A 26405-nucleotide genomic window follows, 5' to 3' on the forward strand; every position below is an offset into this window, starting at 1 on the left:
GTCCAGTTCTGAAACTGTGTAAGGAATTTAACGGCCATTTGAAATCGGCAACACAAGTGGCAATAGCGTGGCGCTGCAATCGGTTAATTTCCCATACTAATTGAATTCACCACTTGAAATGTTTCAATTCACCACTGACTGTGGCAATATGGTGTTTGGTGGCGTTAGTGTTGTCATCGTGTATTGGTTTGCAACCTTACTCAAGTAAAGATTCAAATCCTTACACAACTTTCCGAAAGAAATTTGTTCTAGCCTGGATGTCTGTTCTCTGTGGATTTACTTTGGGTGTTGCAAGTCACCCCGCACGACGTCTTGTATCAAAAACGACCTTATTTGGCTTTTTCAACATGAAAAAATAAATCAATCTATAACTTGTTCACTCTATTTTATAGAGGGGCCGGCTATTAAAACTATTACAAATAGTTTGAATTTTAAAATTGAGATTCATCAACATTTTTTGTTAGTTGAAGCTGAAAAGTGTTGCAAGTCACATCGTTTGACGGTACCTACAGCATAGTTTTTTTTTCCTAATCAAACAATTTCTCTATCTTTTCAGGCTATGCGGTTGCAACTGTTGCAATGTGAAAACGATTTCCAAACCGTTGCATCCTACTACCGGCAAATCAGGACACCCTTCGATAGTAGGCGGTAACGATATCCTAGTACCGACCGACACAGTTCACCTAATAGAAATACACTAGAACTCCAATGGCGCTGTAGTCACTTTTCGTATTTAATTAAATTTATAACTTTAATTGCAATAATTGATTGTTTTCAACTGTCCAGCTGATAGAGGATCTTTTGTTTTGGTAAATAAAATTTATTTGACACTTCTAGTACCGATACAGACGCTGTAAGGGCGTGGCAAACTAGATGTTAGTCACACGAATAGTCGCGACATTGGACTTCTGTGGCTAGTTATTCTACTGTTCACCTACATCTCAATACCGTACGGTGTGATTCATTCATACATTCAAATTATATGGGCTTTTGGTGGATGCATCAGCAGTCAGCCTGCATTGATTGTCCCATTTTGCTCATACTGCCATTTTCGTACTAGTGCAAAATGAGAACATCTAAAAAAGCAAAAACAACCAAATCAATTTCAATTTCCTCATTTTCCTCTGCTTGCTCTGACAGCTGGACTGAGCGTAACGTTGACAGACGCATAAACTTCGATGCACTCTTCCCACCGCCCATCATCACCCAAACACCCATACCACCAGTCTGGCGCTGTAGAAACAGAATCAGCGGAGAAAGTGAAAAGGCGAAACATAGCATTGGTAGCATAATACATAACATAAGGTGCATACACTCGTTCCTGTACATTGAAGCTGGAAGCTTCTTTGGCTACTATCAGCGGCTTACACCATACAAAGACAGTATTGTTGTGTCCTGTCAATTATATATATCACAAACGCCACTAAGATAGGGCGTAAACCCGACCGCGACAGTGTTTATGATTGGAAAAAATTGTAGTTTCTCCCGTCAAATTGGTATTAATTACCCAGGAAAAACAAGTGCAATTCACGAGTGATAGTGAAGATTATGAAACACTACTTCCAAATCGTGTGCATAATTGAATAAGGAAATATACTTAGTTCCTTAGTGCAAGATTGAATCTCCATCATCGTCGGCTAGCGCTATGCCCCCGCTGAATAGCTACAATGAAAATGGCAATGCAAGTGATATTATCTGTTCGCTCACCCAGTCGCAGATGGCTATCAATCACACGGGAACCGATTCCGCGACCTCCGCTAGACCGATATTCAATTGTACCCAGTACTCACAAAAGGTTCTCCTAAATCTGAATGCCCTACGCCAGAATACGCGTTTCTGCGATGTGGAGATTGTCGTCGGAAGCACGACGATCCAAGCCCACCGAGCTGTGTTGAGTGCAGCTTCCGCCTATTTCGAGGCAATGTTCCGACCTGAGTTGGGACTCAGCGAGGGGAAGCAAAAATCCGTAACACTGCATTCGATTCGGGCCGACATACTGAAACTGTTGATTGATTTCATCTACACGGGCCAAGTGGAAATCAAACAGGTAAGCTGTAACATATTATTTATTGCAACAGTTAAGATCACTCGGATGACTGGATTTTTCATTCATTCATGTAAGCATTCGACAAATGCGACATATGATAATTCACATCATGTCAGATATTTAACCATGCATGTAATTTATATGAATAGAGGAAACCCTGAAGTTTGACGAGAAAAAGCCTCAGTTCACAAAGGATGTGTCATCTATTCATATGGGAAAGGTTTATTTTTTTTCAAATTCTTCTCTGCATCATGATTTTCATGCAAAGTCCCAGTATGGTCGTAAAGTCTCATAACTGTTTAAAATGTAGAATTTAATTGAATTTAATCTATGACTTATGTTTTTATTGCAATAAGTTATCACTTCAGAGTTCTTCATGTGCGCAGAATTAGGAATATTGGTGCGCAGAATTAGGAACAAAAAAATATATTTTTGCACTTTGCAATGCATTTCAGATTTCTTCGATTGCGCTGCTATTTTTGTCAAAATTTTGTCGAAAAAAGTTCGGCTATAATTACAAATAAAAAATAAAACAACCACAACAAATGCACGCACAAAATTTGAACATCTATAGCTGCTGGCAAGTGTTAGCAGCTGTTTTAAACAAAACAAACAGGGCTGCCGAATCGACATATGTAACTTCCGCTAATCTCTATGTAGAGGATTTCTAGGTGGGACTGTTAAACGTTTTAGTTGTGCATTAGGATAGATAGATTGTTCTGTATCTCATATCATTGGAAGCCCATGATATGTTCAAAACTAGTGTATATCATTGGGGATGGCGCCAGCAGTGCTGTAGGTGGCTATCAACATAGGTGTTATCGTTATCAAAGTAAAGGTTGTTTCCTTTAATTGGTATTTAACCGTTATTGATTCGATTATACATTTTACATCATATTTCTTGGAGGTAGCATAAGCACAGCAGGGATGGGAACACTCACTTTCAAAGAGTTACACTCACTTACTATTTTCTTAGCTCAGAAGCGTGCCATCAAGAAACGATGTATAGATGGACGACTTTTGCATTGTGGTTTTGTTTAAAACTTTGCCGAATAGAGAAGGGGTCGCACACGCATACCAAAGTCATGACAGAGTTGTAAAAGCGACTCTCCACGAGGTGAGTGTAATTTACATTCGCCTCGTGGAGAGTTGCCTTCGCAGCTCCCTCACGACTTCGGTATGCGTGTGCGACCCGTACTCTATTTGGCAAAGTTTTAGACAAAACCACAATGCAAAAGTCGTCCATACCTATATCGTTTCTTGAATGCACGCTTCTGAGCTGAGAAAATAGCAAGTGAGTGTAACTCTTTGCAAGTGAGTTTTTCCATCCTTGAAGCACAGTTGGTCGGGGCTCTGCTAAACCGAACCAAAGACCATTTTTTGAAAAATTGAGTTTTCCGAACCATTGGATGGAGAAATTGGCGATCCCCCTTCCATGTAAAAATCCAGTAATTCTGACTGCTCTTCGGGGAGTAAATTCAAAATTTCTGTTTGGCAGAACATACAAAAAATTAAATTCCATCCAACCAGAGTGAACTGTAAACCATTCTATAGAATCAGCGAAATATTTCAGTTTATGTGCAGATGATGAACATTTTAAATTCTTCTCACCACCGTCAGATTTCTAACTTCTAACCAGTCTTCAAAGATCATCATTGCGAGCGCGAGTTTTAAAAAGCATGCTTTGAAAAACATCATGTCTTTGCGATCAATTCAAATCTTCGCATTTTATTGCTCCTGTGTGTATTATTTAAGAATACACTTTTTATAAAGTACTTTAGGGTTTAGCCCTGATTAGGACCGTTAATATAATAGGGTATCTTTCACGTAATATCTAAGGAAAAGCGAAGTTAGAATTTGGCTCCGTCTGAATCAACGGCTTAAGCTCGAATGAGCCTCTTTTATTTCGTTTAGTATATCAGCTCTTTGTATTTGTTAAACATCGAATACACCGCTAAGGATAGGGTGGTCATTACAATTCTCCCCCCTTAAGAGACAACTTTATCATAAAAAAAACATTTTCGAATGCAACTTGTTTGCTTTTCAATAATTCAATAAATTCTTCTCTTGACTATTTCACAACTCCGATATCAAATGATTGACACCTGCTAGCTCCAGCGAGTTACGCCTAGCTACGATGGGCATCCTTCGAACGCGTAACGATGGGACTTCGTTCAGGAGCTCTGATCTTCTTCTTCCTGGGTCTGCCGCTCTCATCCTGGGAGTTTGAGAAGCCTTCGAAATCTTTTTCATCGTCCAACGAGGTCCGTCTTCGCTTACTCGTACCAGAGTGTTGCTCCATCGGGCACTGAACCCTCACTTTGCCTCTATTCGATTCGTATGCGACCTTCAGTTGATGCCTGTGTGCATTCGTTGTATGCTTCCCAACTAAAATCTGAAAAACATTCAAAGATACTCTCTTAATCAAAGTTGCTTCCAACCATCTGGGAAATTTATTAACATTTTTATAGTACAACTTATCCCCTGCCACTAGCTTATCTAAGCCATCCTGAAGTATTTTAGGAGATACTTCGGTCTTGCTTTGGCTAAAGGACTGTTTACTCTCGGTAGGTATTTCCAAGTAATTCTTGTACGATTTATTTGGATTGATCAAATCCAATAACATTTTCGGCTTATATGAAAGCATTTTCTCAGATGGAAATAAACTCTCCTCCCCAGAGCAACTATTTCTATAATTTATCAGAAATAAATTGATTCTGTCATCAACATCTAGCGATTTTAGTTTACTATCGAGCATATACTTTTTAAGCACTTCTTTCGCAACCCTTACCATCCTCTCAGCCTGTCCATTACTTGAAGGATGGTAAGGCGGACTTTTTAGTACCTTTATGCCCTGACATTCCAGAAAGTTCACGAATTCAAACGAATTAAATGGCGGACCACCATCAGTGACCACCACGTCTGGCAGACCGAACCGGGCAAATACAGAGGCAAATTTCTTATTCACAATTCTGGCAGTAGTTCCCGATCGCATCCATTCAACTTCTAACCACTTAGTGTGGCTATCAACGATTAGAAGGAAATTATTTCCTTCGAAATAAAAGAAGTCAGCATGCAAACGGCTGAATGGCCGTGTGGTAGCAATCCAAGTTGTATAGGCATCAGGTTTCTTCACTATTTCCATTTTAACGCAAGATTCGCATGACTTTACAAAATCTTCAATATCTGAAGTCAAACCAGGCCAATAAACTGCTCTTCTCGCCAAAGTTTTCATTTTAACAATTCCTTGATGATTTGCATGAAGTAGTTTCAATATTCCATCCCTTAAGGCATAAGGGATTACTACTTTGTCCTCAACCATCAACACACCATCTATTAACTCCAGCCTTGACTTCAGAGCAAAAAAATCTTTAAACTGATCTGCAATCTTTTTTGGCCAACCAAAAGTCATGAATCCTACTATTTGATTCAAAATTTTATCCAACTGAGTTTCTTTTGAAACTAAGGAAAAATCTATGGGAATTTCATTGAAGTAATTCAAATTGTGTATGTGTGCCTGATCTATACTACTTGGTATACGCTGATCTAAAGGGAATCGGCTACAAAAATCTGCATTACCCAATTTGGAACCAGGACGATACTCAATCTCATAATCGTAAATGGAGAGTTCCATTATGTAGCGCTGCAATCTTGTGACGAATATAGAATTTCGCCCCTCTTTGCCAAAAATCCCTATTAAAGGTTTGTGGTCCGTATACACTTTGAATTTTTGACCAAAAAGAAATTTGTGGAATTTTTTTATAACACATACTAAAGCCAGAGCTTCTAGGTGCAATATGGGATATTTTTGTTGAGCGGCATTTAGTGAGAATGAAGTGAAGCAAATTGGTCTTTCAATATCCCCCTCCATTTGGGCTAATACGCCTCCCAATCCATAATTGCAGGCATCTGTAACCACTAACAAGGGCTTTTTGGAGTCATAATACGCTAATAAATTTGCATTCAACAAATTTGCTTTACTCTCTTTGAACGCATCATCACAATTTTTTGTCCACTCAAATTGTACGTCTTTTCTTAAAAGATTGTATAAGCATTTCAGCTTGACAGATACGTTAGGCACAAATTTATTGTAATAATTGAACAATCCAAGGTAAGCTTTCAACTCTGTCACATTTTCAGGTGTCTTTGCCCTCTCAATTGTAGAAATTTTGTCAGGAGCAGGTAATAAACCATTGTTAGTGATTAAATGTCCCAAATATTGTAAGGAGGATACAAAAAACTTGCACTTTTTGAAATTTACATGTATATTTGCACTGGAGAGCCGAGCAAGGACGCTCTCCAATTTGTCCAAACATTCTTTAAATGTCTTGCCAGCAATGAGCACGTCATCCAAATAGCAACATACACCATCAAGTCCTTGGAGTATTTGGTCCATAATTTTCTGGAAGAGAGCCGCACTAGAGCTAGCACCCTGTGGTAAACGGTTGTAGGTGTACAAACCTTTAATAGTATTTATTACTACATATTTTCTTGAACGCTGAGAGAGTTTTAGTTGAGTATATGCTCCGGCTAAATCCAGGGAGCAAAAAACTGTACAGCCCGCCAAAGATGCAAAAATATCCTCCGCGAGTGGAAGAGGATAAGTGTTTGGTATCAAAATTTTGTTTAACGAGACTTTGCAGTCGATTACCATTCTTATTTCTCCATCTTTTTTTACTACAGCAATGACTGGTGAAGCCCATTCACTCGCCTGGATGGGTGTAATAATTTCCTGCTTTTCTAATGTATCTAGATGAACCAAAAATTTGTCTTTTATGTTATATGGTACCTGATAGGCCTTTTTAAAAATCGGTTGCGAAGATTTGAAGGTGAGTTCCGCTTCGTACCCTGCAATTGGTACGGTTAAATCCTTATCAAACACTTTACTATATTTTTTCTTAATCGTACTTAGCGCATGTTCTGAAGTTTCCGCAATGCCAATATTTTTAACTGTTTGAAGTTGCATAAAACCATCCTTCCAATTCGGGTAGAACACCTTTAACCAGTCCCTGCCCAGAAGCGGAGTGAAGTCCTTGGCGGTATTCAACACGATTAAACTTCTGTCTGTGCGCATGCCGTTCAATTCTACTTCTACCGAAATTTGCCATAACACTGCAATACTGGAACCATTAACTACAACCAATCTTCTGTTGCATTTAGAAATCTGGAGGTGATGGAACAATCGCTTGTATAAAATTGCGCTTATAACAGCCACCGCCGACCCTGTATCAACTTCCATAGAAATGTTGCAGTCTTGTACCAAAACATCTATTAGACACGGTTCGTTAGCCTTGTTAACGCTAGCTATCATCATACAACTAATCTCTGATTCATCACTAGACTCGTTAGCTCGCATTCTATCAAACTTATCCGTAGCCACCGCTTCTACTTGCTCTTGTTTATCGTCCACAAAGTTAACCGACTTTCCCCGTGTGTTGCCTTGCAAAAAGTAGCAATTTTTGCGAATGTGCCCTTTTCGTTTACAGTAATTGCACACTGCACTATTGTGAATATGTTTTGAACGGTTATCTCGGTAACTTCTGCTCCAGTCATTTTCCCTAGCTCTGGTACGCTCAAAATTTCTGTTACGATCATTGCTTCTACTACGGTCGCGGCTCCAACTGCGATAACGAGGTCTATCCATGTCTTTTCTGCGCTCATATTCGTTATTTCGCCTACCTAAACGTTCCTTTACACTGAGCCAACTCTCCCGATCACAGTTATATGCCAATCATATATTACTGCACTATTGGAATATCATATGAATCTAATCTAAGGTTGAAAATGGGAAGTGAGAGTTATATGCGACGCATGTGGTATGACTCTCAGGTCGCCATGATACTGTTATATGTCATGCATTTTGCTTCTATCATGCGGGCTGGGTGCGCCAATGTATATGCAACTCCAATAATATCTTTCACATTTTGAAAAAAAGTATCCTTGGCTGGAGCGGGAATCGAACTCACAACGCCTAAATGGCCGACGCTGCTAGCCGCACCGCCACGAAGCTCACTTACTGGAATTGCGGAATTCTGCAAAACGTGTTCCACTTTATCTGCCAATGTTGCTTTTCCGCCCGGCCAAAGTTATATGCACAGCTGATGTATCGATCGTGTTATGTGCATATAACTCCGATATGCGCAAGTGTCATTTAGTTTCATTAGAAGGCTTTTCAATCGGAACTGTTTATCATATGATACGTATAACGATTCATTTGAAGTGAACGTGTCAGACTAGGGGTAAAATGTATGTGTAGCGTCTGATGAAATAGGCTCTTAGAATTATTTCAGTGTACCGACAACACTTTACTAGACTCGCCGAAATCTTCAATGTGGCCTGCCCTACTCTCAGCCTTCTCACTTGTTATAATGGTTTTTTCAACTGTTTCAAGATTCACGTCATCGTCCATAAGAAGCTTCTTTCTAAGATCTTTATCTCGCAGCCCGATATTGCCCGTTGTGAAGATTTATAGATTCCGACGCAAATAAATGATTAGGCTCATTTTCAGCGTAGGTGCGTTATAAATGTTTGTTTACAATGCAAAACTATCATCAAATGTGTACCTAACATCACAGCGTAAAATATTCACCAGGACGCGGTCTGGTTTTATATCTGTGGGCCCACGCAAGAAAAATCCACGCAACTAATTTTCGCGCAGGAGTCTAAACAGGTGCAATCTCCGCAATAATCAATCTATCGCGAATTGCCTCATCTTTAAACTCCCTAAAATTGCAATTTTCAGCTAATAATTTCACCGCCAATACAAAATTGTCGGCTGATTCATTTGGTTTTTGTATACGGTTGTAAAACTCGTATCTATTCATTAAGGCAGGCTCTACCTTGTCGAAACGCGCTTTTAATTTCTTTATCATTTCGTCGTATGGAATTTCACAAACATCTTTTTTGGGAAAAATCAGTTTTATCTCTTCAAAAACCTCGTCTCCGCTAACTGAAATAAACCAAGATTGCTTCGTCTCAGCATTAACTTTATTTAGCTTACACATCACTTCAAATCGCTCCACATAATGGGTGAAAGATTTGTGCCTCTGGTACTGGTCTATTGACCCAATCATACCAGGTGTTGCCATAATGATGACCACTACTGTATGGATGAAAACAAAAAGCAATAAATCAATCACTTTACTTACGGTCACTGCTGAACTATCTCACCGTAATACTGTTGGGGCAGCAAAACTATCACCACCGGTGAGTTGTACTTTTGAGATGTTGCTTGCAGATGAGGTTCAACGATACATGCAATCGTCTACCTAGACTACACGCTAACCTGAAACTACCCATCGCCTGGGTCAATTCTACCCGGATTTTCATGTTGTTAGCAGTTGTCAAAATCCGGGTAACCCGAAAACCCAGATTGGTTGGATCTGGGTAAAGATCTGGGTAATCGGCACTTTGTCATTTTCCGGCTTGAGAATATGGCAGCGGTATAGGCGAACGCTGGCAATTATGGATGTTTCCACGAAAAATATGAGGATAAATGACGGGAAAACAGTGAGATTCTTCCAGGGAACTGTTTTCCTGCATCAGGTAAGTGAAAAGCACATGGGATTTGGGAGCTTTCTATTAAAAATCTAAATTGGAAATAAATTAACAATATCAAGGTCCCGGAGGAGCTGGGTACCGGTTACCCAGATTTTGCCACCAACATCGGTAACCCAGATTTGAGTAAAGGTGCCTTTACCCAGATTAGAGTAACTGCAGTTTTGCTCAATCTGGGTCGCTTTGACATCAATCTGGGTAGCTGAGGGTTAGCGTGTATAGGGTTTCCTCGCGCTCGCTCACTGAATGCAACCGACAACGATGCGATCTTCACTAAAGCTTGAGAGGTATGTGAACAGCCTATGAGGAGTGAGCTTCTCTCTATACACGCTAACCTGAAACTACCCATCGCCTGGGTCAATTCTACCCGGATTTTCATGTTGTTAGCAGTTGTCAAAATCCGGGTAACCCGAAAACCCAGATTGGTTGGATCTGGGTAAAGATCTGGGTAATCGGCACTTTGTCATTTTCCGGCTTGAGAATATGGCAGCGGTATAGGCGAACGCTGGCAATTATGGATGTTTCCACGAAAAATATGAGGATAAATGACGGGAAAACAGTGAGATTCTTCCAGGGAACTGTTTTCCTGCATCAGGTAAGTGAAAAGCACATGGGATTTGGGAGCTTTCTATTAAAAATCTAAATTGGAAATAAATTAACAATATCAAGGTCCCGGAGGAGCTGGGTACCGGTTACCCAGATTTTGCCACCAACATCGGTAACCCAGATTTGAGTAAAGGTGCCTTTACCCAGATTAGAGTAACTGCAGTTTTGCTCAATCTGGGTCGCTTTGACATCAATCTGGGTAGCTGAGGGTTAGCGTGTACCAGCCTTCACTAATGCGTATCACAGCACTCACTTGATCTTCTCACGCTCTCGGTTATGAACAGCAGGCCAGGAACCACAACAACAACAGCAAGCGGGAGCAGCAACAGCAACACAACAGCCCAAAGTTTCACAGAGCACTCACTCTCCTTTAACAGCGTTTTCTTCTCATGCAGATAATTCAATGGCTTCCGGAGAATAATAGGTACCTTTATGAGCCAGTCCAATAGCTGTAAAATAAAAGAGTTAAAGAACAAGATGGCGTTAAAACCACGCTGAGCGAAATTATGCAAGCAGGTTGAATTCACAATATTAATATATGTATTCTTTACTGCAATCAATAGATTTGTGACCCAACAGATGCTCTAATCGTTTCTTTCGTCAAAACAATCAACAAGTCAAACCTGTCTGTCCTGCTTCAAGTTTCTCGAGGTGCTAATCTCGAGGAAACTCTGCTTGTACTTACGCCTGCTCACACTGGGTATTACCGTTTGAGCGATTTTATGCACGACACGCAATGCACTGTTTTCACGAATTTTCCTCGTCGCCACTGTATTATTTAAGAATACACTTTTTATAAAGTACTTTAGGGTTTAGCCCTGATTAGGACCGTTAATATAATAGGGTATCTTTCACGTAATATCTAAGGAAAAGCGAAGTTAGAATTTGGCTCCGTCTGAATCAACGGCTTAAGCTCGAATGAGCCTCTTTTATTTCGTTTAGTATATCAGCTCTTTGTATTTGTTAAACATCGAATACACCGCTAAGGATAGGGTGGTCATTACACTGTGCTCACTTGATCGAAAATATTGCATTATTGATTCAAATCATTTGGATCTAATTGTACGTGAAGGTAGATGTGTGAGTGCTGCCGAATGTTTGGACAAGATAGTAATGTTTGAACTATTTTTAATTTAAATATTTTTTTTCTTATAATTGGAATTCATAAATAGAATATCTAGCTATGTGCTGCGGCAGTTATTTTTTCTATCCTTGGTGATGGTAGCCTTTCAGAGCAGCGGAAAGTCGATCGGCATAAGGTTTTCACACGTCACCGTCACCATCTAATGCCTCGCCGATATGCAAATGCTTTCCTGGAACATCGTCTTACATAAACAAAAGCCGAATCCACCAAGGCATGGGCACAACTCTCGTTTACCAATCCCCATTTTAAAATATAGTAAAATTAGTTCTTGATAACTTGTGGAATCGCACGCCAGATCGGCATGGCGCGTATGGAGAGTTTTAGGCTGCGGCCAGAGTGGACGCGTCACGCGACGCGACGCGGTGCGGCGCGTTTTTGACGCGGCTTCCAACACGGCTTGATAGCCACAGTGAACGCGGTGCAACGCGTCTGTTCGTAAAGCAAACTGAAAAGTTTTCATAATTTCCGTCACCTTTGCACATGAATACTGACCATAACTATTTTATTTATTAACTACTAGCTGTCCCGGCAAACGTCGTACTGCCTGTCTACTGCGTTTTTTGACATGCAGCTCCGTAGAAAAATGCCCCGCACAATGAAATTTCAAACTTTCTCGTTTTCGGTGCTTTCCCGGTCGATTTTTCTAATTCTTTTTTCGCACGAACACGTCGGAGCCCTGCACGAATAAAACACTGAAAGAATGGTGCAGATTCGTTGGCCCGTTTCCGAGCCTATTCGTGACATACAAACACCATTCAATTTTTATTTATATAGATTTTATTAAACTGTATGTCATCTTTCAAAATACAACAAATGGTGAGAAGTTTTGATAAGATTTTTTGGATATTGGATCACTTCACACCATCAATGTATAATTTCCAACTCGGGTTGCAGAGACAGATTGTGACAGGTTCGCCTTGACAACCAGTAGCACACAATCAAAGTGAGCTGTCTCCTCTCAATCGGTTTAAGAGTCATAACATTTCAACAGTTTTCTAGAGGTTTTTGATGAAAAATTTCCAAGAAATATGTGATTATTGTGCTCAACCTAAAATTAAAAATGAACCATTTATCTAAATTTACCTTCAAATGCTATTTACTTCTGATGATTCAAAAGAGTTGTACATTTGAGACAATGATGATTCCCTAACCTCAAATCTACCCGTCCTTTAGGTACAAATTTTGAAATTTTATGAACAACAAGATTTAACGTATACAACAAGAGCTACCATACAAGGTTGTATACGTTAAAAAATGGCGCCCTTCGTTTATTTTTAAACAGCAAGGCAATGGAACAAGTTTGTTAACTCAAAATAGTATATTTTTATTTTAAAACTATTTTTTAAGCTTACAGCCCTAGTAGAATACTTTGAAATAGTAAAATAAACGAGAGGGTGCAAACGCCTTTTTGTGCATGGAACATGGTAGGGCTAATGTGAAAGCTCTGATTGTAATGGGTGCAGAATGACAGAGATTTCGTTTATTTCCGTTAAGTGTTTAGTCATAAATTCAAAGGAATTACTGATTTTGATTCACAGAATAGGTGATAAGGGTTCGGCCAGAGTGGACGCGTCACGCGACGCGACGCGGCGCGGCGCGTCTTTGACGCGGTTTTCAACGCGGCTTGATAGCCACAGTGAACGCGCTTCAATGCGGCACCGCGTGCTTTGGTGCTTGCCTTGATACTTGCTGTCAATGAGCCATTTTACGAAGCAACAACAATGTTGATGATGATATTGGTTTTTACGGGTTATTGGACGCTCTCCTGTCAAAATTCATTCATAAAATCGGCTCGTAAAATGGACTATTGGCCTTTTCATTTGACGTCTAAAATCAGCTGATTTTGGGGGCCTTTGACAGTTCTCCTATGAAAATGACAGTTCAGTGTTTGCGCCTTTGTTCGGCAGTTGTAAACAGTGGCATAGAGGTAGGTAACGACGTTCAAAAGTATGCGTGCATTTTTTGTAGATGTTGTTGTGAAACTGTGAGGAAAACATTTGCACTCTCACCCCGGACGTTAGTTTTATCATTATTTACCCGTTTTACCCAATTCGATTGGGTAATATTTGCATATGCAATCTGAGTAGCCATTGAATTGGCGTGCATTTTTGTGTGAGGAAAAATTCGCGCTAGTGTTCGTGTGTTGAAATGTCACTTATCTCTATACACGGACCTGTCAACTGAAAAGGCCTATTTGATGCGAAGCACAAGTGTGCGGGTTCAAAACAAAAACAAACCAATTGTTTCATCGTGTTTGAACATTAAAGTTGCCGAAATGGATTCAGATGATGAATATTTCATGTCTGGAGGCGTTCGAAGATATTTTTTTGGTGAATTCAGAGAGTACGGTATTCATCCGATCAATCAAAAACGGAATATATTCGGAGAGTATCATCATTTGTATCCAGATCTGGTGGATTTTCCTAAAAAATTTCATGACTACACTAGAATGGAAATAAACACTTTTGAATACGTTTTGGGGAAAATACAAGAACGTCTCACAAAACAGTGGACTCACCAGATACATTGAATTCTTCGGCAAGCTCCTTCCAACTATTGTCCACCAACACTCTGTTTCGGTATCCCCGAGAAGTTTGATCCCACAACTCTTTCCGTAAAAATACGGACCCGATTAGCTGCTCAATTTCAATTTTTTCCTCTGCCATTTCAATTACAACTTTGAGAATCACCGAGGTAAACAAACAAGAAACGCGCGAATTTCGCATCAAAAACAGTGCATGCACTGTTCTGGCGCGCGCCGCGCGGCAAAACGCATTCCGCTTCGCATCGTTCCGCGCGCACTCTGGCATGCTATGATTGCTTTCCCTGTATTCCAATGAACGGAGTTCTGCCGCGCGTCGCCGCGCGACCTGTCAAATGCCGCATTGCGCCGCGCCGCGCCGCGTGACGCGTCCACTCTGGCTGGCACCTTAGGTGCAATAGGGGTAGGCGGGGCAATATGGACACCCTAAGGTTTTTGCCAACTTTACCTGGTAAGATGTCAAAAAAGTTTAGTTTTTTGATACATGTATCCTTTTAAAGTCTATCTAGTATCTATTGCATAAGAATGCTCACGAAGAAAAATGATTTATCCACTTCAAAAAATGTTTTGAAAAATGTTAGTTTTTCATGACCGTCTTCAAGCATACGGGGCAGAATGGACACCCCCATGGGGCAATATGGACACCATGAGACTTTTACGAATTTCGTACATTATTTACACTAGAAATCCTCTACATAGAGATAAGCGGAAGTTACATATGTCGATTCGGCAACGCTGTTCATTTTGTTTACATCAGCTGCCAACACTTGTTGCAAAGCTAGATGTTCAAACTTTGTTCGTGACTTCGTAGTGGTTCAAGTTGTTTTGTTTACATTTTCTAATTATAATAGTTTTTTTTTCAAAATTTTGAAAAAAAAATAGCGGAGCAATCGATGAAATCTGAAATTTATTGTAAAGTGTTAAGCTAAACATATCGGCAGAACTGAAGCAAGAAGCAGCAATGAAAGCTTTTTCGAGAAGTGCAGCAACTAAAGTTTCGTCATAAGCTTGAGCTTTTGAAAGCAGAATTAATTAAATTCTATCTTTTTACTAAACTTACGTATACCGTCAATCTCTCGATATTAAAAATAAATAATTTTAATTTATTTAGCTCGGATTGCAATACCGTTAAATCGACGCCTTCTTACGAACGATCAGCCTGTTCATTTGGCTCACACTTTGACAGTTCTTTCTGCACGATTGGCTTACAATGGCCGCCTCCGTAGATTTCTATAATGTAGGATTACTAATTTACACCTATAAAGTCATTTCATTACAAAACAACTATTATGGATGAATAATACGCCGAAGTAGTTCATTTTTGTTCAGTTAATTTAAATTCAGGCTGTTTTGGATAAAGCTTTGTTTTTGTCGGCATGTACAGCTGTGCCTAGAACAACTATTTTCCACTGTTGTCATTTTTTGACCAATTTGTTTCACCCTATGTCTACTATAGTGAATTTTTAACCGAAAATATACTGAAATCGAAGAATTTGGTTGGTTTGTGATTTAGGTTATATTTTTCCCTTGTCGCTTCTTTCAAAAAGATGAGTGTCCATTTTGCCCCGGCAGCAGAAGATATTTCCAAACTTGATTTTTGATATATTAAAGAAGAAAATATAAACATGTTAAGCATGTACATACAGCAAAACTACTTGCATGTGTTCTAGAAATATCAGGTTTTAATCGACCTGCAATAAATTAATCACTAAATCTTATTTTAGATGGTGTGAAAATTATAATTTCCATGCACAAAAATCGGAGGACGCAACTTTTTCGTGTAAAATCAAGTATAATTTTAATTTCGAATGTTTATTTCCTGAAACTACGTTTTGGACAAATGGACTATATTCTCTATTCATTAAAAGTTCAAAAAAGTTCGCATATTTCAAAATATTGAGGGTGTCCATTCTGCCCCGGGTGTCCATAATGCCCCGCCTACCCCTACTGGAATTTGCTATATCCGACGAAAGTTACTGGATCGCGTGCTGGATCGTCAAAATCCATTGTCAAACTACAAAAATTGATTTCGGGCTCAGAAATTCGGGGCAAAATAATCTGAATTTTCAATGAAATGCTCAAAATAATTACACCGGTATCAAACATGAAATTCCCGTGAAGTGTGAAGGGTCTAGGAAAGAAAACACAATTTGAATGAACTGCAGTGGTGATTTATTGTTATGAAATTAAAAGACATTAATGTTTGCAATATGATGAGGGATCCAGAAAAAAATCATTTGGGAGTTGGGTACTGCTGGTACAAGTCTGGAATGCAGGCCAAACAATATCACATCTGATCTAGGCTTCTCTTAGTCGATAGTTAGTATGCTGAAAATAGGAAGCAATCAAAAGCATCTTTTTGGTTCTAGAGTAAAGTACCTACCTAAACCAAACCCACAACTGCCAGATTTTCAAGGACAATGAAAAACGCAGCAAGTTTTTCGCTCGCGAAGGGTTAGCTAGTGATGAAACGTAAACATGTTTGGTTGCTAGGCCTACCATGCATGTTTCAGAGCACCCACCCAGTGCAAGGAGTTGGTAAATGATTCAGCTCAATGATGCAGTATTTTCTCCAAAATGATAGGAGCAAATCAAAGCATTGTTGATTTGAAAAATCGGGAGCGTGCATTTTCCAGCTCCAAGTTTTTTAGATCAAAGCAAACGCAATGCGGAGGAACTTTTGAAGACTGCTTCTAACCGACCCATAGTAACAATCTGTGAGAGAATTGAACACGTGTTATTAGAAATACGGGTGTTGGAGGATCCAATTATGTTGCGATGGCGCTGATCGCCATTTTTCCAAATCACATTCAGCCAGACCGAACCAAATCCACTGCATTTTAAAACCAATTTATTCTCAACAATACAAAAATCAACTGGTTTTAAATACCTGCGTTATGTTGACGCACCTCATACTGATAATTTAACACAGGAGCCGTCATTAACCCTAAAAGGGATACCTGGGGTCCATTGGACCCCAGGCGTCTTTCAGAGCTCGTCTTTGATGGAACACACTCAGCGAGGTGACGAAACTGAGGCCATGAAGGTATCCCTTTTAGGGTTAAACAACAAGGCTAATTAGAATAAGTAATAAAGTTTGAAAAAAATCAAACACTTGGTTCGCTTTGGCTGATCAAAAAATGGCGTTTTCACGAAAATCATCCTTGAGAAGAATGTTTAGAACTTAATTCAGACTTAACGACTGACCTTCAGCTAGGTAAAATGACCTAGAGGTAACGTGCTTGGTTATCACTATCACTATCCAAGTTCGAAACTTTTTCATATTTTTGGTTTTTTTTTTGTCTTAGTTCACTTTGGCAGAACATTTTTATGGTTTTCTTCGACCAGCATAAATATGAAGTACACACATTGCTCTACTTTCACATCTGAGGACCTCAGGACATGCAAGGACATCATCACTCTTGTTCTGTGCCTGCACAATGCACATGCACCGCCTGTGAAAAAAAAACATGGGTGGGAAGGGCTGAACTGGGAGGGGTCCCGCCGTTCATATTTCAAACTATTTTGAGACCTCCGTGCTACCATACTATACGCGTCCTCTTTGATTCATGTAAAGGATTGTGAGTGATATCAATTTCAAACTTCATGGACGATGAAAAATCGAGATTTTTTTCACCATCCGACTGGTTTTCTGTGAAACAATGAAACACAGTCAGCCACACTGAACGATTAACCATATTCCAATGTTTTTGTTCAGCCAGAGTGAACTGAGAAATTAAATGTGATTATATCAATGATTTCAATTAATTTTCATACATTCTTGATTTCTGATGGTTAATGAAGGCTTGTAAGTTACATGTGTGCGGAAAAGTTTCAAATAACCTTAGCTGTTGTTTATTTGTGAGTGGTTGAACTTTAACCTTGAATATCTCGGAATAAACTTTTTGGCTCTTAGTTCGGTTTAGCAGAACCCCGGCCAGTTGTCAATATAGACAGCATTTTGTGTTATGTTATGTCTAAGAAATAATTTGCTATTGGATATAAACATTCCTGGTGCTTCAGGTTTCGCGGGTAAAGATTTATTCTGATAATAGCTTCATAGGCTGGTTCATCTCAGTTTCAAAGCTGAATTACATATTTCATTTGTAAATTTATATTATTATCTTGTAAATGGTCCAGTTTAACCTTTCCTTGAGGCTTGAACGACTATTTCTATGCAAAAAAAATGTTTCCGGAAAAAGCGCTTGAACAAAACTTATTGCAAATTAGCTAAATTTTTGAAATCAATGAAAAACTTTTTTGTTTTTAATTGTCTATCAATAGTGCCACTATTGAAACAAGTAAATAGTAGTTGGGTTAACATTATGAGGTTACAATAATATTTTAAAAATTATTGCATCATATTCATCTAATTCCGTTTGTTTCGAATTCGTCGAAAATCGATGGTGCTCTAGAACAACTATGGGAAGTAGATGGTTAAAGCGACGGTCTAGCGAATACGGATTTGTAGGTTCGAATCGCACCAGAACGCGATTTTTCACAAATTCATCACTCCATTTGTCCATTAGCAACATACTATGCCTTCTAATTACAAGTTTGTTTGGCTTGTCAAGGACTTACAGTTTAAAAACCGTTTGGATTAAGTTTCTGCCACTAGGCAGTACTAGTTACAATTTTGCAAAAGCATGCAAATTTTGATTATCATCTAGAAAATATTCAACATTGGGCTTGGATTATATCTTCCAGGAAGCTTTGATTTCAGGCATATGGTCGATGTGCTTTGCAGTAATGTTTGGAATAGCTGAATGTATAATCAATGGCAAACAATTCTGTAAAAAATCAGATCTTCAAGTCATCTGATATAGTTATACTGATCATGATGCTGCATAGTATATCGAACATTTGTCGAAGTCATATATGTGCCGGGAAATATAATTCCAAGTTGGTGAGAATATTACAAACTGAGGGAGGGTAATAATAGACCCAGTCAGACCCCTGAATGAGCGATGTGGGTTAGTGCATGGGAATACCATTGAAGGTTCGTAATATTCTCCGAGGCTTTCGCGACCCCGGGTAGCGGATAGGGAGAAAAGGGAGATTTTTCGCATTTGTACTGTAAAAAATGCCAAATGATATTCACTGTGAATACCATTGGTATTTTTCGAAGGTAGTCCGTGACATTTACCTTAAATATTCGAATAATAGCGGTTTTTCCGTGACTTTCTTGCAGAACTGGTTGAGTCGCACAAGTTTTCCATATACCACATTCCTTGGTTCTGCTTCTTAAATGAGCTGTAGGTGATTGAATTTAGATATGACGAAATGAATTTTTCAGCACCAGCCAATGTGATATTATCTTCTATGGTGTTGTGAATGCGAATGAATGATCTCATTCTATGGGAATTCGAACCTTGTAATGTATTGTTTATTAACTTCAATTTTCTAAGCTTGACAAGTTTTTAAAGACAAACATGAGATGAGAGAATTGCCTAATAGGAAAGTCACATCAGCAAAGCTTTTACATATGCAAATGCTATCCATGGGGTAATGTCTAGCATTTAATATGTATGGCAATTACTGGTTCTTACCTATCAGAGGTACTACAAGACCACGCGGACAATTCGATTAAAGGCTTAATTGGGGATAATATATTTTCCAGAACTGAAGGAACATTTTTTCCGGGTGATTGGTGAGTCGGAGAGGGTGGAAATTTCCGTTTGTTATAATTGTCTTTTTAAGCGATGTTGAGATAATCCCATATTCTGAATCTGTACGCCAAACAGAGCCGAAATCCAAATTTTCATGAATTTTGGAGCCCGGGATGGGAGCGATTTGTCGAATCACCCCTCGTCGGATTTTGTACTGGGCGGAGCTGTCAAGCAGTTGCCCAGCTGTCAAAATGATTTGAATAAATCTTTTTGAAATTGATTTTAGGCACCCTACACACCAGTCAAACGGTTTGACCAACATTGCCACCGCCCCCAGGTTGGTCGAACCAACGAATGTTTCTGCAACCGTATGACGAACTGCCAAATCGTGTTGCACCAACATGTCACTTTGGTTGCACCAACATCATCCCCCATTTGAAATCGCACTATGTTTGTGCAACAACACTACACACGGTACGATCGGTTCGTCAAACATTGGCTCCGCCCACCGTTGGTTTGAGTAAAATCAAACTGGTTTGATTTTTGCCGACCAAACCGTCAACCGTCAAATCGGTTTGACGAACTGCCAAATCGGTTCGTCAAACAGCATCACACACGGTCAAACACAGCACCAACTCAACCACCAACCTGGGGGCGGAGTCAATGTTGGTCAAACCGTTTGAGTAGTGTGTAGGGTGCCTTAGGTATCAAAACGTCGGCGTCGGTGGTGTAGTGGTAAGCGTGGTTGCCTCTCACCCCAGTCGGTCGGAGTTCAATTCCCGTCGACGCCGATGGGATTTTCTGAGACATAAAATCCGTGATCACGCCTTCCCTCGGATAAAAGCCGTAGGTCCCGGCCCATGTGTTGATGGGTTCGATATGTAGGGTCCTCAGGTGTGGTGGCTGTCTCCCTGGGGCGTCGGAATTTAAGGCTTAGCTTCTAGACCCAGCCGACGTAAAACACAACTGGCGCCGCACGGTGCTAGTTGGCCAGAAAAAAGAAGAAGAAGAAGGTATCAAAACAAAGTTCTAAAATTCTGAAAAAAATCATAGTGGCTTAGAAAAAGGTGCTCTTTCGTTTAAAAATATAAAATCATTGAATTTTTCTAAATTTAAAAACCCAATTGACAAAATAAACAATCGGGCGTTTTTTTCTTTCTATGACTTGCTTGGCATTTTGTGGTTTATTGTTTTTTTTTTGGTTTTGGAAGGTATGCGATTCACTATTGAGCCTTAAAATTATTTTGCATCTGAATAGCATTGATATTGTCAAGTCTGTATCAACACCCTAATCCCACACCAAAATACCCTTTTCCTATCCCATGGTGTTTATGTGGTCAGCAAAGACTATTCAGCCATTACCCCTCCTTATCATCGACTTTGGACTGACTTGCGCTCTCATTGCCCCACCAAATGCTGCAAAATGAAAATGAAAGAAAATATTCAACAAGTTATGACTTTTTATGCAGTGCACAAAAATTCTCATCCACTTTCTCAACTGGTTAGATATAATTGGTACAATTTTGGGCTTATCCAAAACCGATAATAACCGTTTCCGCGCCCAAAACGATGTGTATTCAAATGTTTTCAAGTGTTTCTTGTGCCACTTTGATGACAAACTGAAACTGAAAAAAGTTACGTTCGGAAGGCCGGTTTTTCTTGAACCAGACTAAGCTAGCTCATAAAAAAATATCTCTAGATCGGACAATTTTAAGGCTGAAGGAAAAAAAAAACGTCGAATGTGCTAATTCAAGCCTAATTTTACCAAACACCGTATGTAACATATGTAATCAAGAACGCGATTTTCACATGAGGCGCTGAATTTCGATAAAGACTACTTGTATCACTCATCTTTGGGTATGATTTGTGAAAAAATACACGGATTTTTCACGTTTCTGAAATGCTGAATGTATAAGTTGCTATGGGAACAGCGAACTTCCCCTCCAATTTTCTCTGTTCGTTGATTTTGTTAGATACGGTGTTTGGTAAAGTTAGGCTTGAATTCCCGTCTCATCAGAAGGAAAATGGCTAATGCTAATCATTACAGATATTCTGACTTACTTTTGCTAATGCCTCGTTAGATGGAAGCAAAAAAAATGTAGACAATCGATAACTGGCCTCTTTAGCACTGGTAATCGAATAATTACGCAAACTTTCACCAGTTGAAAATTGTTCTCGTTTTGCGAACGACGACGGCAACCACACTAAGATGAAACAGCTGGTTAACATGATCTTTTCTAATGATGATAAACAATTTGATGGTCATAACATATAGTTTTTAATTCAAACAATCTTTTAGCGAAGGATACATTTCCAAATTGTACCTATTTAAATCTATTTCAAAACTTCGTGTTTCATCTTGCCCCACCCATTTCAACTTGCCCCGGTGTACCTTACTTATTTTAATGACCTCGAGATAGAACGGCTACGGTTAAAAATCTGGAAGAAAAAAAACTTTCGTGCCATAACCTTCCAGGTCAGCTTGCAACAGTAAACAGTGTCTTTTTGGAAGCCAAATCGTCTGATAAAATGCTTCAGAAGAATTATGTTATGTTCTATTCAAGGCGCGTTCAAATTAGTTTTTTTTTCTTAGGTAGTTTAACCCGAGACTGATTTGTCTTAACTATTTTACCGTTTTTTTTTCTAATCCGCCGAAAGTTATACATAACAGGGGAACCTATGTATTATTGGCCATTTTGTTTTCTTCATTATGTGGGGTTTCTTAACCTAATGAACTCAAAATTGGCCTAAAATCTTTCCCAATCAATATGAATTATATGACCAAGTTTCAGGTAAGTTGACCGACAAAAACCCTTCATGACGAAGAGAACAAACCTGCCCATAATACCCTTTGTAAACCTATTTTTTAATGTTGTAAATCTGTTGTTAAAACAAGTCATACTCTACAAAAAAACTGAAATGCTCTATTGTGTTTCAATTTAAATTTCAGAGCAACGTTCAAGAACTACTGGCTGCAGCGGATATGATTCAACTGCCCGAAGTGGTTGACGGGTGCTGCGAGTATCTCTGCCGAGAATTACATTCTTCCAATGCACTAGGAATTTTACGTTTTGCCGAAGCGCATAACTGTCGTCAACTGGCGGACGCTGCTGCAACCTACGTGTACACCAACTTTCCCAAGGTTGCGCTCGAGGATGAGCTGTTGGACATTCCGCACTTGATGCTGATGAAAGTAATTTCTTCCGAGTCCCTTCGAGTAGATAGCGAGTTTCAAGTTTTCAAAGCTGCCCTCCGATGGATCAAGCACGACGTCGTACCCCGTAGGCGATATGTGTTTGAAATCCTGTCGCATGTCCGGCTAGCTTTGGTTCCAGTAGGGTTGATTGATCAAGCAATAGCCGAATGTCGGGACGTTTCTCTAAAAATAGCTTTGAGATCGGTTCGGAAAGATCTGACTTCTAAACGAGGCCAACTGGTACCGTTGCGGGTATGTCCTAGGGTGTGTGCCAAAAAGAGTATTTACATAATCGGCGGATCCCGTCGCGAGCAATCCGCCGGATGGACTCCGGCCGATTGTATTTTCGAGAGTGTGATAAAGTACGACATCTTCAGACGGGAATGGATCGAATCAGCCCCGATGCAAATTGGCCGGATTTTACCAGGAGTGGCCACATTGGGCGGTAAAATTTTTGTTATCGGTGGCGAACGTGGCAGTCAGATATTGGCCAACGGGGAAGTGTACGATACGCAGAATAACAATTGGGAATCGATGGCACCGATGATCGTGCCCAGGTGTGAGTTTGGTCTGTGCGCTCTGGGTGGCACATTGTATGCCATGGGCGGGTGAGTACTGAATGCGTGTTTGTTTATTGGCAAAAAAATTACCATAATTTAATGTTTTTTACACAGGTGGATTGGAGAGGATATTGGTGGCTCCATAGAGTGCTATGATCCTATGAAGAATTCTTGGAGGATGGTTGGCGACCTACCGGAGCCGAGATTCAGCATGGGAGTCGTTAGTTTTGAAGGTATTTATTGGAATTCCATAAATAAACAATCGAGTTGGAAGACTAATCGTATAAACATTTAATCTAACAGGTCTCATTTACATTGTCGGGGGATGTACTACTTCCAGTCGCCATCTACCAGATTTAGTAAGGTAATGCATTTACATTTATTTTTTTAAAAGCAATCATCGACCTTTGAGGTCTACGTGATTACCTAACCTAACCCAATTGCAACTAATACAAATGAGAACAAAGGAGCCTATTTTTAAACATAATACCGTGGGGTGCCCTAATTTCGCGCGGGTCCAAATTTCGCTCACTGATAATATTTAGAGATCATAATCATAAAACTAATTGTACAATTGTCCAAATTACACTTTTGCTATGCTGTCTGAAGTGAAACAATTCAACAATTACTTCTATGATTATGATCTCTAAAATTTAACAGTTTGCGAAATTTGGACCCGCGCGAAATTAGGGCACCCCACGGTACTTATAATGGCCTATGATTTCACTTCAGTAAAGTGTATATTAGGTTATCACTGATTCAAAATATCATTTCTTTTGACAATCAACATCATAAGAAAATTCGTGTAGGTAGTATCTTCAGTATTTGTTATTGGTGACTTTGTTTAAACGAGATCATCGTTCAACGTTGTGTGGGAAATAGTGAATTGATACCAACTTAAATGGTGTTGGGTTTTACAAACCACCCTCCCATAACAGCAGATCTTTACTGGGTTTCCTATTTATATGGGACTGTTTTGCGAGTGCAAACAGTTTATGTATTCGAACTATGTTTAGTTCAATTCAGCTGAATCATAGTCAAAATCAAGTTTGTCTATGCTGCCCCTCTTCGCATGGGAGTCCCATGTTGTTTTTCAAGTCGCCTACCTATTGAACTATACCTTTATTACCGTGCGAGCACCATATTATAGACAGCTCCATATTCTGAACAGTCGGCTAATGCAAAATAGATTTTCCTTTTATGTAGCATATATTGAATCGAGAGTTGAGGTGTTAATTTTATTAAGCCTCTCTATTATCCAATCGTTACAAAACATATCGTTTTTGACTGAACTGCGAACGTAGATAATGTGTTTGTACATTGTAAGTAATACTATGTGTTCAGAATTAGGACCACGGCTTCTTATGGTGACCATAATTAGGAACACGTCGTCCACAAACAAAAATATGTCTAGATCAGAGACTGGAAGTTATTATGAGATTTAATTTATTTTATACATTTAGCTAGACAACAAACACACTTGATGGTAATGTGAAGCATTATCTCTAGCAACAAGAACTTCCATTTATTTTAGTGTTTGTTATGAGATTCCCTTAACCGTTCAGAATATGGGTACCGCACGGTATTAAGTTATATTTTCAAAAAATTGTATCCACTTCATGCATACCCTTTTCGTGGCATATTGAGCTGTGAAATGAGGAGGGATTGGTATCAAATTTTATTTAAATGAGTGACAAAAATATGATTCGCATTAAAAACGAAATGGGACTGACATGCGAAGAGGGGCAGTATGAACGATGTTGGCTTGTAGAGTTCATGCGTAAAAGTCCAATAATAGGTATGCACTTTTATGTTTTAAAAAGTAAAAAAAAAAGTCGCGTTTTCCCGTTCATCTAAACCAAGTCTTATAATAGAAAAATCCCCTGCTATTCGTCCATCATACAAACAAACATTCTTGAATATGAGAGATAACATTTACCATCACCCGCTTAGCTACAACCCCGTTACGCACGAATGGAATTCTCTGGCCCGGATGCACACCGCCCGTTGCCAGATGGGCGTTGCAATACTGGACCGCTACTTGTACGTCGTCGGAGGTAACAGCAGCCAGCAGGAAGTCCTTTACTCAGTCGAGCGGTACTCCTTCGACGATAACAAATGGACGATGGTGGCTCCGATGTCGGTGAGCCGAGCAAGTCCGGCCGTTGCTGCCGCTGACGGGCTGCTGTACGTTGCTGGTGGAGACCAACCCTGCGAAATCAACTTCTATCGAGCACAGGTAACCATTTCGTCCTTTGAGTGTTACGATCCTATGAACGATCAATGGAAAGAATGCCCTGATTTACCAACCAGTCGATCGGAAGCGGGTGCAGTGGTTGTTTAAATTTTACTGTAGCTTTTGTATCCAATAACGCACATGTTTAGTTGGTGTGTTTGCGAATTACTACGAAATGCACATTATTTTATCTAGTCGATTGCTACTTTTTTATTCTAAACATTCCTTTATTGGATATCATGATTTTTTTTTCGTTGAACGTGTGAAATTTGATTTTTGTTTAGAGTTTTTATTGAATTCGTACTTTGAGTCGTATGAACACTAAACCACATACATAATACGCGCCATATCAAGGGGCGTGTAAAAAGATATTTAACCAAAGATTTTAAAAGAACCACTGCTGTGTGTGATCAAATGACACATATTGAACAAAAAGCCAAAATATGTATAGGCTAATTCCGTTAATCCATGTGAGAATATTTTTATTGAATCCGAACATACGTATTGATATATTGTAGTTGTCATTATTCGTTGGTGTAATTGATTCTCGTAATCAAGCTTTGCATTATAAAATCTTGAATACATGATTATTTACCATTACCATACGAAGTGTTCTGTTCAACAAGAACTGAAAAAGAAAATCCTTAGTTTTGTATGTGGCTTACTTAATTTACCAATCAGACTAAGGCCTGGGTGGCCTCTGCTGTACATAGTAGCTGTCTCCATTCCACTCGGTCCATGGCTGTGTGTCTCCAGTTCCGCACTCTGTGTAGGATCCGCAAATCGTCCTCCCTTTGGTCGACTCATCTAGCTCGCTGGGCACAAAGTCTTCTTGTACCGGTCGGATGACTCTCGAGAACCATTTTAGTCGTGTTGCTATCCGACATCCTGAAGACGTGACCCGTCCA

At 39.5% G+C, this 26405-nt stretch overlaps 2 protein-coding genes and 1 long non-coding RNA gene across 4 annotated transcripts in view; 2 read left to right on the forward strand and 1 right to left on the reverse strand.

Moving 5' to 3' along the window:
- LOC109404641 (uncharacterized) overlaps window positions 1-1947 on the forward strand; it is a 19091-nt gene extending 17144 nt beyond the window's left edge. Inside the window, exons 2-3 of one of the 2 annotated variants that reach the window (XM_062850720.1) lie at window positions 557-648; window positions 1141-1947. In XM_062850720.1, the coding sequence (XP_062706704.1) occupies window positions 557-648; window positions 1141-1432 (384 nt within the window). In that variant the 3' untranslated portion in view covers window positions 1433-1947. Of the gene's footprint in view, window positions 1-556; window positions 690-1140 lie in introns of those variants that run through there. The other variant, XM_062850721.1, reaches the window with a different exon arrangement.
- On the forward strand, window positions 1254-26102 carry LOC109404656 (actin-binding protein IPP). Its single transcript, XM_029859374.2, has 5 exons — window positions 1254-2047; window positions 22456-23309; window positions 23376-23494; window positions 23565-23625; window positions 25215-26102. Exons 1-5 carry the CDS (start codon window positions 1646-1648, stop codon window positions 25603-25605), a joined length of 1827 nt encoding a protein of 608 aa, XP_029715234.2. The 5' UTR covers window positions 1254-1645; the 3' UTR covers window positions 25606-26102.
- On the reverse strand, window positions 11089-20209 carry LOC134287801 (uncharacterized). Its single transcript, XR_009997555.1, has 2 exons — window positions 16280-20209; window positions 11089-16224 (listed from the first exon to the last, which is right to left on the reverse strand). It is a non-coding gene; the product is annotated as an uncharacterized LOC134287801 (long non-coding RNA).
- Window positions 26103-26405: the final 303 nt, after the last annotated feature.

Source organism: Aedes albopictus, chromosome 2 (genome assembly GCF_035046485.1).
Source record: "Aedes albopictus strain Foshan chromosome 2, AalbF5, whole genome shotgun sequence".
Classification (NCBI taxonomy): Eukaryota; Metazoa; Arthropoda; class Insecta; order Diptera; family Culicidae; genus Aedes; species Aedes albopictus.

Excerpts from the sequence above, each read along its gene's own strand:
- LOC109404656 (XM_029859374.2), top strand. The coding sequence starts at position 1,646 with ATGCCCCCGCTGAATAGCTACAATGAAAATGGCAATGCAAGTGATATT. Across the intron at positions 23,310-23,375 it reads ACATTGTATGCCATGGGCGG|GTGGATTGGAGAGGATATTG; the intron begins GTGAGTACTGAA and ends TTTTTTACACAG. Across the intron at positions 23,626-25,214 it reads CATCTACCAGATTTAGTAAG|CTACAACCCCGTTACGCACG; the intron begins GTAATGCATTTA and ends TCACCCGCTTAG.